This window comes from Apteryx mantelli, chromosome 22 (assembly GCF_036417845.1).
Source record: "Apteryx mantelli isolate bAptMan1 chromosome 22, bAptMan1.hap1, whole genome shotgun sequence".
Classification (NCBI taxonomy): Eukaryota; Metazoa; Chordata; class Aves; order Apterygiformes; family Apterygidae; genus Apteryx; species Apteryx mantelli.
The window spans coordinates 1,898,207-1,917,974 of NC_089999.1; the positions used below are offsets into that span (position 1 = coordinate 1,898,207).

The window sequence follows — 19,768 nt, forward strand, 5'->3', positions numbered from 1 at the left end:
TTGGCTGCGGTGGGAGGACAGGGGCTGTCTGCAGTAATTCTCCCCACTCTGGAAGCACAGTCCCACTTTACCTCTCTGGAACGGAAGTCTCAGATGTTTCCAGTGGTCCCTCTGCAGCTCTGCCCACCCATCTATTTCAGGAATTTCTATAACAATAAAGCTCCTACAAATAGTTCTTTATAGCTTTCCAGCCTTAGCAGATACTGGGGCATTTTAAGTGATCTGGGCTGTGGGGTTTGCCACAAAGCCACATATCCCCCAGCACAGTGTGGGCCAGGGCAGGTACAACTCAGGCTTGCGAGCTGCTCACCCTGAACACGGGTCCCGCAGGGACATGCTTTGAGGACTGCATGCCCCAAAAGCTAAGAGCTCACTGCAAAGCTGACAAACCAGGGCTGATGTCCACACAGAGCAGGCGACTGTCAGCTTCCCGCACGCAGTGAACAGAGTTCCCTCATCTTGTTAGGCTACTTTCCTTTTTGCAAAGGAACACATCAGAAAAATCTTTGAATTAAACCTGACCAGAGTCCAGCTGAATATACTGACCATAGCCAAGCTCTCACCGCATGCAGAGCGAGCTGGAGCTCTCTGTGTGAGCAGAAGCTCACCCACACATGAGCACCCAGTCCATGGTCTGACTTGATGTCTGATCCAGTTGCCAGGCTAATAAGGATACAGCAAACAGCCTAAAGATATTCCAGAAAGGTCAGGACAGAGCACCACGTGCATCCTACAACTAAATGCTTATGCCTCTTTTCAGCAATGTCTTTCCCCAATTCAGCTTCCAGAGCAGGCAAATGTCCATGGAGGCAAAAGATGCACAACTGTCAGGGGAAGCCAAATCCAATACTGTATCAAGCAGGAAATATTTGTGCACTCTTACAGCCCCACTGCAGAAGTAATAGCATGTGACTGACGGGACCAGCCACATCTAACATACAGGCCTGAACAGCCAGCATCAAACTCGCAGACTAGAGACACCCACATACAAACCAGAGGAAGCTGGGATCGGCCGATGGCATTGCAGAGCTTGAAAGAACACTGTGTTACCCATAACCTCGCTTCGGAGGATTGCTCATGCAGCTAAGCCCAGGAAGGAGAGAGAAGGACCAGAGAGCAACTGGAGAAACGAAGATATGGAAAAACGGTGGAGGGAGAAAGGAGAGGAGGTGATGAACAGAAAAGGGATAGGAAAAGAGAAAAAGATGTGCACGAAGGCTCCGAAAGAAGATAAGGAGAGAGAAACCTGAGAGCAACTGACAGAGTAACTGATGAGGAAACACCTGACTAGTGTTTCCTAGTTTCCCCTGCAGGTTTCAGGGTCACCGGCACAACCTGAGCTCACACTCCAGCAAGCATAACCTACTTGAGAGCTGAGTCAAAAAGCAAGATCTAAGCTCTGCCCAGCTTCCTGGGAGCAGATTTTAAAGCCTGGATGCAAGGAAGCCTCCCCACGCAGGCAAGGGGAGGATGGGTGTTGTGAAGGCAGCCTGCTGGTTCTGTGCAGCAGCCCTGCTGGTGAGAGGCGTTCCAACCAAGCAGGAAAATGCTGCAGGTGAATCCCCACGATTTCCTTTGCTGCCGCTCTGCAAGGTCAAATACGCCTGATGCACAAAGGCATTCAGATGTCCTTACTGGGCGTCAATATGTCCCAAGCAGCTCCAACCAACACAGCTTCTATCCATACCTCCTGAACGAGGCACTGGAGACATCTCAAAGATATAACTGCATTTGCTATGTAGCTATGCTAGGAAAGCAGCAGCTCTGTAATTATGGCAGAGCCTAAGTCTCAGCTATAAAAGCAATTTTGTTCCTCATCTGCTTGCACACCTCACATGAAAGTCTCTGGCAGCTTCAGTTTCAGCAGGCACCCTCTGCTTGAAAGGTGCCTGGCCCAAAACAGGAAGGTCAGATCTTCCTTAGGTCATGGTTTGAAATCCTGCAAAGATGTGATTTACAATGCAAGTAACTCTTTTTCTGCCTTTTCAAAGTTATTTTCCTAAAAAACAGTTCATTCTCATTCAGCTGGTAACTATCAACATATGTTGATTTGCAACCAAATATAGCCTTGATGTCGAACCTGACACTCCTTTTTGCTAATCAGGATACCACACATCTCTTCTACTTAAGAAGTTACTTAACTTAGCATTTATTTTTTTCAGATTGTTATTTTGTGTTCCCACAGGCATCCCACATGTCTACAAAAGGCATTTGATTTTGAAGGAACATAGAGCTTCATAAAAAATTGGGGAAGAAAAAGTATTTTAAATGCTCTTACTCATTAAATAAAGTTCCCTGAAAATCCACAGTAAATAAAAAGCACAATAAAATATACCTTGCATTTAAAAGAGATTCATTAAACACAGAAAATAAACTCCTGAATTCCCAGCTGGATTTGCTTCATGGTGTTTGAACTAGTTCAAAAGAGGTAAGCATTTCCACTGCACTGGCTACATAAACCAAACCCAGAAGCAATTAAGGCAAAAGCTATTCTGAATAACAGGAACCAAAAGTACTGACATTTAGAAGAATGTAAATATCAGCATTTGTTCTGTTATGAACTGGAAATAACTTTGATACTTATAGAAAGACTGAAAATACTGTAGTCACTTCTGAGAACATGCATTTCTGGCAACATTTCTGTGCTGGGGCTGAACTCAGGAGTTGCACATCTCCCCGTCCCATCTCTGTAGTTGAGATCCCTCCCTCCCCCAGCCCCTTTAACTTGGTGCTGCTTGTAAGCTGACCAAGGCAGAGTGCCTTACTGAAACTATTGGTGTGACATGGGGACAAACACGGTGGGTTTAATGTGATTAATTCAGAATGTGAAAATACATTTTTCGCCATGCAGAAAGTAGCCAGGGTGACCGTCTGCACACTGAGGTGGTTTGCCAGGGGCTCGCTGAGCTTGGGAGATGCCGAGCAGGCACCAAGGATGGATTTGGGCTCCCATGGGAGAGGCCAGCACTATTAGCACCCTGGGAACTCCAGCTGGAGGACCAGCCCTACATGATCTGCCAGTGCAGCTGCTTACATGAGTCTCACCAGCCTATTTTGCTCTAATACAGCCCAGACAGGTTAGGCAACCAAACAGCAGCTCATTGCTACCCCAGCAATGTAGGGGAGTTTAAACAAAACTGTTCCTACGAAGCATCAAGCTGATCTCATGACACTTTTCTGGCTGGAGGAGGTGACAACAGGAAAGCCAGAAAGCAAGTTTCTCCATAATCTTAATGCCCAGTTACTCCTAATTTACAGCAGTTGAAAAAAGTAGAGAATCAGCTCCTCATTTCTCCTTTTACTCAGCAATTAGCTCACAGCAAAGTCCCAATAAACCAGCAAAGCCATTGCTGAAGAAATATCTATGCCCATCTTCACAAGGACTGTGCTCAATGTAACATACATACCTAAATCAGCTCACCAGTTCAACCTGTCCCAACCCCCCCACTCACCTGTGCTTTGCAGATGAAGGCTGGTTTCTTTAGGTTTCATTCAAGACAGATCACAGTATCAGAATGTATGCTAGGAAGAGAGTTTAAAAACAACATTTTTGACACCTCTGGGAGTTTAGCCACTACAAATTTTCCTCATAGACTGGGGTCTTAAAATTAGTTTCAATCTGGTCCATATTGGTTTCTCTTGCTCCAGTTGTAATAATGAAATCGAGGTTAAGCCTGAGCTTACTCACAAGCCTGAGCTCCTTCACAGCTGACCTGGCACCTCCGGACTCCTGGGCCATGCCACTCTGCACTCAGGGCTGCCCAGCCACATGGTATGCACCCTGCAAGCAGCACTTTTCTACTTTCCAGCACAGAGGTCCCTGGATGTTGGGCAGGCTCAGGGGCATTTCAGCAAGCTCAGGTAATTGCTGTGCCAGTATTCCTGCACAGGTTGCGCAGGGAGCTGCAGCACCAGAGATGTACTAAAGACACACAGGAGCTAAAACACAAAAAGGTGGAAACAAGGACAGGCTCCCAGAAGGGATGTGACCCTAGTGTGCAGGGAGGCAGATAGAAAAGTCAAAGCTCAGTCAGAATTGTATGACGGATATGCCCAGCAACAAGATGGGCTGTTGCAGGTATTTCAGCAGCCAAAGCAAGGCTAACAAAACTGTGAACTCACTGCTCAGTGGGGCTGGAGACATCATGACCGAGTACATGGAAAATGCAAAGGCACTTCTTTTGCGTCAGTTTTCACCAGGTAAGGTTTGCCCTTGGGCCACCCAGTCCCCTGAACTTCCTAGTAGACTACAGTGGCATGAAGCATTACCTATGGGAGAGGAAGACAGACTTTGAGAACACTTAAGCCAGTTGGACATACACAGGTCCATGGGACCAGATGGGACTCATCTGAGCATGCTGATGGAGCTGGCCAATATCATTGTAACGGCACTCTCCATTATCTTCAAAAAGTCATGGTGATCAGGGATGGTTCCTGAGGACTGGCAAAAGGCAAACCTCCCACCAATCTTCTAGAAGGAGGATCTGGAGAACTACAGGCCAATCATCATCGCCTCAGTCCCTGAGAAAGTTATGGAGCAAATCCTCCTGAAAGGAAAAGAAAGTGGTTGGGAACAACCAGCACGCATTTACCAGGGGCAAACTGCTGCACCAACCTGATTGCCTTCTACAATGAGATGACTGGCTGTGCAGATGAGAGGAAAGCAGTGAATGTTGTATACCCTGAGTTTAAGGCCTTTGACACAGAATCCCATAGTATCCTTATAGCCATTTTGGTGAGACATAGACTGGATAAGGTGAGTGGAAAATTGGCTGGACTGACAAGCTCAAAAGGTTGTGATCAGCTGTAAAAAATCCAATTGATGGATAGTTCTTAATGGCATCCCTTTAGGGATCGATGCTGAGGATGATACTGCTTAACATCTTCATCAGCAGCCTGAGATGATGGGATGAAGTGCACTTTCAGCAAGGTTGCAGATGACACGAAATTAAGGAGAGTACTAAAAGGCAGGGCTGGTATTCAGAGGGACCTTGAAAGGCTGGAGGAATTGGCTGACAGGAACCTCACGAAGTTCAACAAAGGCAAATGCAGCATCCTGTATCTGGGAAAGGATGCATGCACTCGGACAGGCTGGGGGCCAGCTGGTTAAAAAGCAGTTTTGCAGAATGCCCAGGAGTCCCGGTGGACAAAAAGCTGCCTAGGAGCCCTTGCCACAAAGCAGGTAAGCTGCATCCTGGACCACGTTAGCAAGAGTGCAGCCAGCAGGGCGAGGAAAGGGATTATTCACTTCCACTTGGCACTTGTGAGACCACATCTAAGGTGCTGTGTCCCCTTCGGAGCTCCCTAAAACAAGACAAACAAGACAGGCTCCCAAAAGGGATGGAGGCCGCCAAGATGGTCAGGGCTGGAGCACAGGACAAATGAGGATAGGCTGACAGAAATAGGGTTTGATCAGCTGAAGGAGAGAAAGCTCAGGGGATCTTATTGCTCCCTACAACTACCTAGTGAAACGATGTAGAGAAGATGGAGTCAGACTCTCCTCAGAGGTGCACAGGGACAGGATAAGAGGTGACAGACACAAGTTGAGACATGGAAAATTCCAGTTAGATATTAGGGGAAAAAATATCATGATAAGAGTGGTCAAACACTGGACCAGGGCCAAGGCCAGTTGTGGGATCTCCATCCTTAGAGATATTCAGAATGCAGCTCCACAAGGTCCTGAGCAACCTGATCTGGTTGGTATCGCTCCGGGTGTGCAGGCTGGCCCAGAGCCCTCCTGAGAACTGATGTTATTCTGTGATTCCACAATAAGGAATAAACCCAGGTGCTAGACTTATAGTCAGGCTATTAGCGTGTCTCTGCATGGACAGGAAACCAAGGAGGACACCTGCACTCACCCACAGCTAGTGCCAGCTGGAACATCTCCAACGCACCCCACGGGGCAATGCAATGCTCACCAGCCAAGGATCTGTCCCATGACACCAATTCGAAACTGCACCAGTAGCGCACTGGGTATCAGGGGCAACAACAGTGTGAGCAAGGGCCCGGGATGTTTTTGCGCTAACAGTATATTGCAGCCAGAGAGCTACAAATACAAACCAAAAGCAGAGAAGATGATGGAGCTATCCTGTAGGAATGGTGGGATTGGCAGCATCCCAGACTCGGCACTGACACAGATGCCTCTTGAGTCAGAGACAAGTCACTACTTTAACGTAACCTTGCCCCACACTGTTCCCTGGGTTAAGGTTACAACAGTCGCACTGGTACAGATCACCCATTAGGCGCTCACAGCCTGGGAGTGCTGTTTGCCAGGCCTGCAAGAGCTGTCACCTCCACTTGCCCACCATGCGCAGTGACAAACAAAACCAGGAATGCAACCCTGGGACTCTGCCATTTTGTGCCCAGCTCTGCTTCCCAGCCTCCACCCCATCCTGTGCATGAGGGCACGCACACTGAGGACCACGTACACCTCCGTACACGAGGTCTCAGCTCTGTGTCTGCGTCCCTGAGATGACAAATGGCTACAGGAGCCCACAGTCTGAGACAGTTCCAATCAGAAGTCAATGGCCAGAAACGGAGCAGTGAGTTATGTCACCCACTTCATCCTCCTGACACAGGGGCTCTGAACTGCAACCTGGAGGAACTCCTCTCCCCTGATTACTTAGGGAGCCTGGAGAAAGGCTAAGAAATGCCTAAATTCAGACGGCACAAGAAAATCTCTCACCTCCTTGCCTAGGAGGTCCATGTTGGAGCAGAGCCCTGAATCTTGCTCTCACATGTGCCAGACTGACATCTGAACTGCAGGGCTTCAACTCCTTCAACACAGGGCAAATCTAAACCCTCCTCAAATTCTGGGGACCTGGGCTACATGGCACCTGCATGTGGCCACCTCTAGTCTCCTTGGATGTGGACACTGCAAAAGTAATGTCATTGCCTAGAAATACAACACACAGGCAGCCTCATCATGCTGAGGGCACTGGGGTTTGGGAGAGTGAAAAGAAGTAAAAGAAATCCATATTTCCATGGTTCCTACTAGAGAATGAAAGGAGAAGGAAGCTAAGAGCTCCCAGCTCTGCTGATACCCCTTTGCCAAAAAGCATTTCCTAGGAGCTTAGCTTGACACTTGACTGGTCCCTGTGGCTGTGCATGCTAGCAGAAGCCAGGAAACCCAAGCACTCCTCTTGTTCCTACAGGCTACTCAGATAAGCTTGCATCCCAACTCCCTGGCCTCCATCTTCTTGTCACCACCAGCCACCTCCTGTATTTGAGATGGCAAATGCTTTGCGAAGGGCACTGTCTTTCACATGGGCACAATACAGAGCACAACAGAGAAGAAATCCTGGTGGTGGTGTTACAGTACTGCTGTGAGCACACAGCAGCAACGGTGTGTTTTGAGTGGTAAAAGGCAGAGTTTGTTTCTGGGAAGAGGTCTGCTGGTTCCCACACACCCCACTGCCCCAGCTAGAGCATAGCTGCACCTGCGCCAAGATCCCTTCCAGAGTCAGGGGAAAAGAGCTGGTGTGCCAGAAAGATTTGCAATTGTCCTGCTTTGCTATGTCCTGCTGCACTATGTTCTGCTATTGGCTTTGCTATGTCCTGCTAAAAACATGTCCCAGCAAGTGCCATCCCTGCTTGCTCCAGAGACATCTCTCAAGCCTTTCTCTTAAATCAGTTTTGTGCAGCACTCTTTTTTTCAACACTGACTCAGGCTCAGCCCCCAAAGCCTCCCACAGTTTGTGCAGGACCTGGACGACGTGCTAAGCTCCATTCAGGAAGCTGTTAACTGATCACCTCTGCACAGACATCAGCACTGTACTGATTAGACACTGACTGTGGCATAAGAGATCAAGCAACCAAAGCAGCTTCACATGCTGAAATGGAGATAAACCACAAAAAACAAAATTCCTTTGGCCTCCCTGCAAACTGCTTCCAGAGAATCAGGTTTTTATTCAGTTATATTCCTGGATAAACCATCCATCAGAGCAACAGGAGAGGGGCCTGGATTCCCAGCATTAGCACCAAAGAGCAATGCTGGGAGTTGCAGCTTGTGTTATCAGTTTAATTGTTCACAGAAACATCTTCACTGCAGAACAAGGCATTATTTCTCTGCAGCAAGATGACTTGTTTACATTAACACCCACCAGTAAGGTCTAGAGGAGACAAAGAACTGAAACTTGCTCTGAAGCAAAAGAGGAGCAAGTTCTACAGTAAGCACTGCGAGAAAGAAAAATGATCTCATTTTGCAAGATGCTGTTTCACTGAAGGATAACCAGTAGACTGGCCAACCCACAATAAAAAAAACACACAACAACAGTGCATGATGAGGCAGTAGCGACAAAACTTCAGCCCAGAAACCTGATTTAAGAAACCATGATCATCTGAGAAACCTGTGAAGGGATCTTAGCCCCGCACCCACTATGCAAACATCCCATGAATGCGTTGGGCCCAGATGTGCATGCTTATAAACACCAACCTCTCAACACAGCCTTTTCGTTTGCATGAGCTGCTGCAGCATGATTCTCTCCAGGCTAATGCCTCAAGTTTTGCTGAGGTCATGCTGCATAAGCCAGCTGCTGCTGCACGAACACCCTGCCGACCGTGGGGTTTCACCATCATCCCCGATGATTGGGGATGCCCAGGCCGAAGTCTGTGTTGCTGGTCAGGAAACACACAACATGAACAGACTCAGGGTTCCCACTATACCTGCAGGCCCCTGCAACTCAGCTCTTGGGTTCCCATGGCCAAGCCATGCTCCAGCCTGTAGCCGGAAAGGATAAGGCTGCTTAAAGCATGGAAATGAAGCAAAGCAGCTCAGCACCAGAGTGTTTTGCAACTAGCCTAGCAAAGCTCAGTGTGAGACTGTACAGAATGCGAAGGTAATTTATTAAACAAAATTGGTTTCACTCACACTCATTCTCCTAGATTCCCTCACTTGTTCTCTCTCGCCCCAAACTCTCAATCACTACGATGTGTGCGGTCAGCAGTGCTCATGTGTGACATAAAGAATGTGGGATGCTGGCTATGAAGTCTGCATCACAACTCCTGCATTCTTCGTGACTGGTGGCCGCAAAATGGGTTTTGGATATACCTCTGGTACTCTTTAGGAGCTGACAGTGATGGTGATCTTTTGCTCCTTCACCCTGTCCTGCCTTAGAGTCATTAGGCAGCACTGCTGATTTACAACTACAGAATGATTTAAACTGCAATGGACCTTCAGAGGTTCTCTCATCTCCTCTTCTGAAGCAAGCTATCTAATGCTTTTCCATCTGAAGAGTCCTTAGAAGCTATGTGTATCTATGCTGACATCCTCATGACCTTCTGGTTTAGGTGCCACCAACCCATGCCAGTCTTTTATTCCTTCTTCTGCCATTCCTTCTGGTGTTTCCACGCACACGCTTTCATTCATATCATCTTAATCTTTCTATTACCTGTCTCTACAAGAAAGCTACATGCAGTGCAACATGGCAAACCCAGACTGAGCAGGGGTCCTAAAAGCCAGCAGGGTCTGGCTGTGGTGCAGAAGGGCTGTCTGCTGGTCTGTTAGATTCTGCTCCATGTGGGAGGGACATGGGACACTGACCCTCTCCTGGGCAGCCGTTCCCAGATTCACAGCTTCTACATGACTGGAGAGGCACAAAATCATTCCTGTTTTCATGAAGCATCAATGCAAATTATCTAACGACACCACAATCAATCAGCTGCCTGCTGAACACTGAAATATTCCCTGCTGCGGAAGGGCAGGGCACACCAGGAAGCAACAGCCCTTTGCATCTTTCTTAAATCCCGAGTCTTCAAGCACAGAGTTATCAGACTAATTCACCCAGATCCTAGTGCAAAGAAGCAAATGGGAGCAAAACGCTGCATTCAGGCTTCCTGCAGAGGAGGTAAGGCGTTTACACTGAACAGAGAGGACGAAGAAGTGCTTGTGCCACTTCCCGAAGCACAAACATTTAAACGAGGCCTCTGTGGCAAGGACCAAGCAAACTAACACTCCAGAGAACAAAGTCAAAACCAAGAACTCTGCGTGGGAAATCAGGAACAATGGGAACTGCAAGCTTAGCAGGCAACCTGGGCTACACAAGCCCAGTTCCCACCCACCGCAAGATTACTATCACAGCATGACACAAACCAGTTTGCATGGTTCAGGACAGAAGTGAAGTTTTCAGCCTATACATGAGACAGGCAGTTTGGAAAATATTCTAGGAGATGACAGCCACAAGTCTTTAGAAAGAGAGGAGCAAGGAAAATGGGCAACAGGCCAGGTACCTTTGCAGGGGGCAATGCTAAAATCAGACTGTATGCTGGTGAGCAGCAGTATCTAACAGTCAGTCAGGGCTTCAGGCACACAACCATCAGAAGGCCTGATCCTGCCATCAAGTACAGCAGAAAAATTCACCCATCTTCAGTGTGGGTCTGCTGGAGCATCATCCAGGTCCCCCCAAAGGTAGCAGGTACCCCAGTATGAGAGGAAGGGATTACACTCTGCTTGAGAACGCCCCTGCGGGCATGCTACCCACTGTGCAAGCGGCCTTTGGCCCATGCCCTGGGGCTACACCATAAGGCCATCACCGAGCACACACAACACCTCTGGCCTCTTCTAAAAAAGCCCAGTGTTGCCTGCTACGAATGCATATGGAGCTTTTGGCCAGTCTGAAGTTAAGGTGCGGTTCAGGCTGCCTGCAGGGAAGGTGAACACAAGCTGCCGAACTGTGGGGGAGGTGACAGGAGACACTCAGTGCAGGCACTGGGAACCACTGCAGTTGCAGACTAGTCCTGAAAAGCAACTGGAGCTGAAAGCATCTGGCACTGCACACACAACGCTCCTTGAGCCACACTCACTGCCCCTCCTAGTCAAATCAGCAAAGCTGGATATGAGCAGCCCCATGCTGTTAACATCTCTTCAATGTGAACTCTCTATGAGCCAGTTAGGAAGCCCCATCCCCCAAGGGCTCAGTGCCTGCCCCTTCAATCAGAAATGGAGAAATCCACCCCCAAACAGGAGGATATGCTGTTCCAGCTACCTCTGTAAAGCAGAACAGCAAAAAAAAAGACTTAGATCTTTTAGATAAAAGAGCACATCACCAACATGTCTTTCTTCACAAGTCATCTTAGAAAGCTTTTACATGTTTATCAGGAAAAAAATGGGGTTAGGGAGAGGAATGATTTACCGTTCCAGCAGTTAAATGGTTCATTCCTCTGTAAGGGTTAGAGTTACGTTTGCTTGTCCCTCTCCAGGTAAGACAGGGAGCTCCTCCATAGGGAACAACACATAGACAATGGGGAAGCACTCCTCAAACCATTCATGCAATCAAGCCTCTAACCTTGCTTCTAGGACACAGCAGATCCCAAGCTGTAAGATCGCACTTTCCTTCAAAATCACTTCCCCACAAGAATGAAGTCACCTTTTCAGTCCATTACTGAGTAGTATGACCAAGTTACACCACCCCTAAATGAAACACTTTTGCTTTGAACACTCTTTCCAGAGACAAGTTATCTTCTCTCCATCTACTGCCACTTCAAACTAAACTGGTTCAACTTTTAGAGTTCAGGCCACAGTTCACCAACATAGGGGCTCAGTAAAAAAAAATGCCATGGTCACACAACACAAGCTGACAATCCAGTACAAACTCACGTTGCTAGATCCAATTTCCTCTAAAATTTGAAAGAGTTAACAATATGCCTGTAGGTGCACTATCAGGTACCACTTACCCTCCTGCAACTGGTGCAAGCAGATATCTGGGCCAACGTTAAGTCTTGTACATGTGTTAGGGTTGGGTAGCCCAAGTGCCATCACGTGTCTGTGCCTGATCTGGATAAATTTGCACTGTTGGCTGATCCAACAGAGGCCACCTGTTTCAAAACTGGAGCCACAGCCTCAGTCTCTCCTGCCTTTAGTCACTTTTGACACCATTCTGAAGTGCTCTGCAATAGTGGGATGTCCAGGACAGTGCACAACTGCATAGACTCAACTTCAAAACAAAGTCTTTAAGACCGAAGGAATCCGAACATTGGTTTCAAAAGCAGTTGAGGACTGTGAGTAACCATACCTTATGAGACCTCTGCACGTCAGTGGTCAACCACTTCCGAATTACTCAGAGATCTGCTAAAACGCCTCAGGCTGCACAAGTGGTGTGTGATGTTCAGTCATCTTCCACTGCTTTCCCAGCTCACCCTTGTGTCCTTTTCCCTCGTCATTGACTCCCAGGCTTTTCCAGGTGCTTTGCACTATTTTCCCCAACTGTGCCTGCCTGCTGCTTGCCTGGAGAAACTTTTCTTTTGACACTTTCTGCCAAGCTGTCAACCTTGCCAATGACCCTTTTGACTGAGTTCTCTTGGTTGCTGTTTTCATTGATGTCTTTTAACTGGCATCCACTACAGATTTCACTGAGATGTTTGTGACTTGCCCTAATTTTCCAGTTGCTGTCAGGCCAGGACACAAGGGGTGCTCAGCAGGGACTCCTGCAGCAATGTCAGCAGCTTTCCCAACCCCAGGCCTTTTTGCCCTCACCACAGGCATCTACACTGAATACATACCCTTCATCAAATAAAGGACTTGACAAAGAATGAGCTGTAATAAAGGAAGCATTAGAAAAACAGCTAGATTAAGTGGCAAGAAGTCACCAGGACAACAGAACAGTTCACACAAGTTTCAAGGAATTTAGGAACAGAAAGTCTGGGTTGCTTACAAAAATATCTACCTTCCCACTGCGATCAGCTGTTCCTGTGAAAAGCCTCTCTACAGGACAGTCCAACACTTCCTTCATTGAATTTTTCTAAGCTATTTCTTGATTTGGAAGGGGGATAGTTACTTAGAATTATAGGGTAATTCAGGTTGGAAGGGACCTTGGGAGGTCATCGAGTCCAACCTCCTACTCGAATCAGGGTCAGCTGCTTTCAAACACAGTCTTGTTGTTCGTCTCCCCTGATCATACAGTTTTCCACTGGCTTTGCTGAGGATGGATTTTCATTTTCCAAAGCATCCCTCCTTGAAGCAATGATCCTTGACTGTCTCACGGTGTTCTCCTGCTTTGGACAACTACCCTCTCATAACCAGGCTGTGGCACACTGTTGCAAACCAATGCTGAGGGTAAGAGTTCCTCTCTTCTAGCCTCAGAGAATTTCATGCTGATCCCACAGTTTCCCCCTGTCCCCTTGCCAACCTGAAGTTCACCATGGTCACCACCCATTACTGTTATTTCTTGCGTACCATTTAAGCCAAACATCCTTTTTCCTTGTATCCTTCAACACTCACTCATTCAAAAATAAGTCACATCAAACTGCGCTTTCTCAGTGCGGCCAGCTCCCAGCACCGCGACTTGCTGCAGTAAAAGACTGGAGATGTACTGAAGATGCAGTATGACTTGGCACTACAAAAGGCCCCAGTTTAAAAAAAACTGAGTAAGGAAGATAAATCAAAAGCCTCTTCGCTCAAATCAAGCAATACCCAAACTAGTTGATTTACCATCCACTTACCAGCTGCTGTTCCTTGTTTTATTGGACCCTTGTACTCTGCTGACCATGTCTGCATCATACATTTAAGTCTGAGCCCAAACCAGAGCTCCAACTGGGCTCTCAGGCAGAAACTTATGTAACAAAGGGCTCCTGCAGTGGAGGAAACATCTCATGGAGTTCATACAAGTTCAAGGACTGTATTCCGCTTTTCCATCTCTATCTGTCATGGAGCCCATTTTTCCATATGTTTCTAGTGTGCACTATTGAACTTATAGACAAGTCTCATTTCCCTCAACCTCCATCTCTTCTAGAGCCACATGGCCCATCTCCCCCTTGGTTATAGACAAAAGCCAGAGCAGCACATCCTTTCATCAAAACTGAGCATAAAACACCAGCCTTAGCACTTACCTAGGCAGAAGAAGGGGAAATGCCCCCCTTCATACAAGAGTGTCATTAACAGAATTCAATTCAGCATGTAAATCTCATGTAACACTCTCAGTTCTTACATCAGCTTTGTCTCATTCTCCTGAAAAAGCTTTGAATAAAACAAGTCTATCTCTACCTCTAAATCCAGGGGATAACCCCATGAGAAACTCAAAAGCAGGTGTAATCAGCGGTTTCACTGGAATAAGAGGAAGAATTGCTTCAGCCCTAACATTTCTAACAGTCTAACATTTCCCAGTCTGCAAGGCCAAATCGATGCCTGATGGAGGGGGTAACCAGAGACCCAGCAAGGAAGATTCCCAACAGACTACAGGTCTGCACAGTACTGTCTGAAAGATTATCCATCATCCTCTATTAAGTGACATTTTAAAGAAGTTACCCAGCTGCATCAGTAAGCCTTGGTCTCATTTATGAACTAGTAAAGCATCTTTCTAGGCACTTTGGAAACACAGAGAGACTTCAGGTTTTTAGATCACATTGCAGAAGAAAACTCTCCCCACAAAGCTTATATTTCACAAGGTATTTTTTGCTCTAGTCAAAAATCTCCTTTAGGCAAATGATTAACATGGATGTGCAGAAACCTGCATACCTATTTATCCAAGCAAATGTCTTGACATGTACACACATGGGACAAATTTGATCCACAATGTCCTCCTTTATGTGATCTCCTTGGTGCCCATACTCACATTACAGGTCCTTCAGGTGGCTGGCTCTTTTGCTGACCCATTTGAAAACATGCTGTATTACTTTGTCCAGTATTTGCAAACCAGAACTTGAGTACTTTAAAGCGAAGCACAGCCTTCCTTTTTTTATCACCTCCCGGGATCTCTCAGTTGCCAAAGCTTGCCTCTTGCCTCTTCCCTCCTCCCACTCCCAGTGCCACCTGGACAGAGACTCACCTGAGTTTTCCTTATCCTCAAGTCAGCAGATGACCTATTCAGTCCTTCCTCTTGTTCAATACTCTGTTCAATACCTGGTTGGGGGGTAGAAGGATATGGATTATTTCAGGCAGTTTAAAGAAGAAAAAGATTGCTTGGTAGAATGATTTTAAAAGACTGAAACTTGTGAATAAAGGAGCATTTGGCACTGAACAGAGTCCCCAGTTCTGCAGTCTGGCCTGTGTTTTAGCCCAGACTGGCAGCAAAGCACCGTTTCATTAATAGAAAACACTCACTCCATTTTTAATCTGCTTCCTCTGCTTTTAACAGGCAGGTAATTAGTTATTCAGACATGAGGAGTCTATAACTCTCTCTAAAGGAACATCAGGGGACTAAAATGAAGTGTAGGAGTTGTACATCCAGGACAGCACCATCTGCACCCCAGAGATATGACTGTCACATGCTCACAGACTGGTGCATGTCCATCTTCACCACCAACTCCCAAAGCTTTTTGCCCAGCTAAGAGATTGGGGTGAGCAGTCCTCCTCAGGGGATTCTGTTCACAGAGACCAAGGTGCAAAGCAGTTGTTAATGAACACTTGGTGAGGTCAGGGCATTAATCCCTCCGCAGGTACTCTTTTATTTGCATTCCAGCAGTGCCTGGCCACAGGTTGAGACTCAGTATTGTCTAGGGCAGCACTGGTCATTTCTGGGTTGGGAAGTGAGAGCTTCAGCAGAATTGATGTAATGCTCGGATCTGACCTCTGCACTTTCCAGTATTCAAACAAAACAGAGCACAGTGTTATTCTCTCCATGTGAAGAAAATGCAGAGCTAAAATGTCTCTGCAAAATATGAAAGCTCAAGACTTCTCTAAGGACTGTAAAAATAGTAGGTCTGCCAGCTACCTGTCAGCTACCTTCAGCCTCAACGCACAGGCTGAAGAGACTGTGCTATTCATTCCAGTTGAACAATTCTCTGTAGCAAAGCAGAGATTTCCTCTTTTAATTATGCCTTGTAGTGCAACTAAGTGAAATTAATTCCTCACTTGCCCAAAAACCATAAATCACGGCATGGACAGGAGTGCTGCCTCAGTCACTTTCCCACCAGGGTTCTGATGGGGAGTCGGGACAGCTTTGCAGGGCAGGGAGATCTGGCACAGGAACGAAGCAATGCAGATCTGCTCCTTACTGCCAGCTCAAGACAGGCTAATTCAGAAGCTCCTATGCTACAAACTGGGCTCTAAGATCCAAGTTCCCCTTTCCCTGGCTCCACTGGACAGCTGGCTCAGCCCCTCGCCAGAAGCCAAGCTGAGATATCCTCCAGCGGAGATGCGAGTCTCCACGTAAGCTGGCCTGAGCTGGAGGCATTCCCTGAATTAGGCTAAAATGCCTGATTCCTGACTCAGCTATCCCTGCAGTTTTCCAAGCCTGGCTGTCCTAGGCAACTTTTGCACCAGAGTTTGTCCCATGCACCCAGCACTAGGTGTGGGTTTCTTCCTCAAGTCACAGAAGGCAGCAATGGTTTCCTTGCACCCTGGCTTTGCCAAACAGCTCCACACCATAATCCAAAGCATGAGAGCAGAGATTGGAGTGCACCACAACCAAGGTGGCCATCTGCATTTTTCCTGTAGAGTGGTTAACAAAAGTGGCCCCAGAGTACCTCCTTGCAGACATCAGCAGTAGGGAAACTTTTAAGTAAGACTGTGTGGGCCTGGAGAATACATCACAATGCCTGCTGAGGGTGTTCAACCAGATAACATGTTCTAGCAAAGCAGAATACAACCAGAGAAGTACCAGAGAACAAATTTTACATTACCTCTCATTTTCTCCTAGAAGGAAACAGTCTGTGTCTAGGAATTATCTGAAAGGTCTCATCCCACACAGACAGACGGCCATGGTACTTCTCACATGGATCCCCCAGACTGGGAGAGTGCACTGGCTGCTGTCTGCACAGCATAATTCATCAGCAATTGGTCTTCCTCAACGCTTGTCATAAATTGTTCCCTGTTCCTAAGGAACAGTATTGGCAAACATTGTACATTTATGATAATTAATAAAATCACATTTTCCTAAGAACCTGGTAATTAGAATTAGCCACTGCACGAGCAATTTCTCTCCTACAGAAGTCATTTCATTGTCAGCAGATGGTGTTTTTGATCATTCCCGACTGTTTTCTTTCATTGATCATGCTGGCCATGAGGAAACTTGGGACAAAGCACAAGTACAAATATTCTGCTGCTCCAGGTAAATACAAAACTTGTGAGTCTTTTCGGGGACATGGAAACAGGACTCAGTCTGTCCTGAGCACCTAAAGCACTCAGAGCACCTTAAGAATCACAGAAAATACCTAGGAAAAAGGATTTTGTTTTGCACAAAAGCATGAAAAACAGTAATTTGTGGAGAGGAACCAGCAATACTCAGCTGTACTTTCAGCGATTGCTGCGAAGTTTGAAGTCATCACAAGAGACAAGGAAGCTGGTGCCTTGGGCTCTGCTTGGAGAGGACAACAGGAAGGCAGCTCTTTGGAGTCCCCCCTAGAGGGGAACTGTGTTCAGTTGCTTTGTGCAGGGTGAGCTCCCAAGGTGCCCTGGATCCCAGCTTGCAAGTATCCTTTCAGTAGGGCAGGCTAAAACTCTGTCTCCATGTGGACACCAGGGATTCTAGTATGGCTGGTCTCCCCCTCCAGAGGGGCTGTGGTCCCTGGTCTACGAAACCAGCAGGCTGTGCACCTAGATCTCCTTCCTGGATTTAGCTGAGAACATGTCTCAGGCAAACAGAGGGTGTTGCCCAGAGCCTGCCTGATGTGTGTGGCCAGCGTGCAGAATGAATCCAGCAGTGGTCCAAGCTTGCACCTCAGTACTGCGCATGCAACAGGCAGCGTCAGCAGGGATGAAGGTCAGCAAAGGCTGTGGCAGCCCCTTCTCTGATCAGGACGGACCATGCTCAGGTGCACAGCACTGCACAGGAAGGGGAAACAAGATCAGATGACTGCGGACAAATTTAACATAAGTGCATGGGGCAAAATCCTAAAGACCAAGGAATAAAGTGACATTTAGCTATCAGGGACACAACGAGTCACAAGAAACCGTTCTGTAGGGACCAAAGGACAAGCTGTTCCCTACTCAAAAGGAAGGAAAGGTGTTAGCAAATAAAATCCAGAACCGCCAGGCTCTCACAGGCTGTCTTCTGTGCTCTCTGAGTCCTGCCCATGAACAGCACAGGGAAATTTTATGTCTAACCAGCAGCTCCAGCAAGAAAGCCTCACAGCTCAAACAGTGTTAACAGAAGGACAAGTGCTGCTTCCGGTGCCCACACTGAACACAGTCATGCCAGTGGTGAAGAATCCAGCAAATGGCTCCTGCCACACTGAAGTCCTCCACAATTACATAGCTTCCACAAAATCTTGGGATTCAGGAAAACACTGCTGCCAACAGGGAAGAACCAGCTCCTTTCCTAGCTCTGAGGATACGGCTAGTCTTCCTGCAATAAGCTGAAACAAAGTAAAACAAATCCTGCACTAACAGTCAAGACCCACTGCAGGCAAATCCAAGACTTGCACAGCTCCGGACAGGGGGTGGCCTAGCTTCTGCCTGGAGATGCTGCGCCCTTAGCTGAACATGTCCGCACACTTCCTGGAAATCTGATTTCCGACTCAAATGCTCCCTGGCTCCCTCACCAGTGTGTCCTCCTCAGAGCGCTCCAGCACACCACAGCCAACCTTGGTCAATAGTCGCATTGCTCTCATTCCCCGGCTGTCACAAAGACTGATTCTTCTGATATTGGAAACTGTTGGTCACGCTTGCTGAGCTTTGTCCCTAAGTCGCCTAAGGCAGATACACGCCAGCAAAATGGAGCCTGCTGATGAGATACAATAACCTTCCCCGAGTCCCTGGCTCCTTTCTCTTGCTCCACCAATTCCACAGAGCCCCACACCCTCTACACCACACCTCTACGTCAGTGTAGCCAAGAGGGGCAGAAGGCATCGCCGCCCAGGCTGAAGCTGCTGTCCTGCCGGCACCAGACCAAGGCAGGTTGCACTACAAAGAGAAAAGCCAGAGAAGACGAGACAGGTCCTGCAGAAGCAGAAGAAATGTGGGGCAGTGAGAGGTCTGTTCAGGCTCAGAAGCCAGGCCCTGCACCCCAGGAGAGCAGGCTGAGTGCCAGCACACTGCAGGAAGAGCCAGCATCAGTACACAGGGCCGCAGAGGAGTTGCGTTGAGGAAGGGGGCGGTCGTTCTCCAGATAAGAGCCCCTTGGCACTCTGCCTGCTGGAGAGTGGACTGGGCCACCCACGAGACATAACTTTGTTCTACTCACCAGGGAATATCCAGCTTTTCTTTCAGGCTTGCAGACAGTTTGTCCCAAACTGGCACCTCTTCAACTGTTTAGCCCACTCAATCCAGCTCCTCTGGCCTTACTGCAGGTTTGTTCAGGGCCAGGACTCACTGGGAGAGCCTCCCCCAGCCCCTGGGCCCTGAGCCAGGCCTGCTGCACAACTAGCCAACTTTGCAACTGGCTGGCCCATGCCCTGGGCAGCAGTGACTGTTCACAGCTCACTTGGTGCTCAAGGTCCCCGTTCCTTTACCTCCAACTTGGGAAAGGGACACAATAGGGAGAATTCACAAAGCGGGAATAAAGTAACTAGAGGAAGACACAGGAGGAAAAATGAAGCCCATTCCCAAGCAATCCCAGCAAAGTGAAGGCAGAAGGCACCTCTGGCTGTTCCTTCCCTCAGTTCTGTGACTCCTTTCAACATTGATCCAATTTGCCAGAGAGCATACGAACAGGCTCAGACTGTGGCAGGGCCATAATTGTAATATGCCCTTTCCAGCTGAGAGCAGAAGATCCCCAGATTGTCTTGACCCGAGTTAAACACCAGCTGCTACTGGCATCAGCCTGAGATTACAGCCCCATGGCACACTGAGCCAAATTGCAGCCATTTCAGGTCACTGCACATCCCCGAAACCCCTCCCATTTCTGTTCTCCATGCAATGTGCATTCTGAAAGTATTCATTCTCCAACAAAAAAACAGT

General features: G+C 47.7%; 1 protein-coding gene across 2 annotated transcripts in view; it reads right to left on the bottom strand.

Moving 5' to 3' along the window:
- Nucleotides 1–19,768, bottom strand: part of STX1A (syntaxin 1A) — a 127,997-nt gene that overhangs the window by 17,540 nt on the left and 90,689 nt on the right. For both annotated transcript variants that reach the window (XM_067309797.1, XM_067309796.1), the window contains exon 5: nucleotides 14,757–14,830. In XM_067309797.1, coding sequence (XP_067165898.1) covers nucleotides 14,757–14,830 — 74 coding nt within the window. The remainder of the gene's footprint in view (nucleotides 1–14,756; nucleotides 14,831–19,768) is intronic.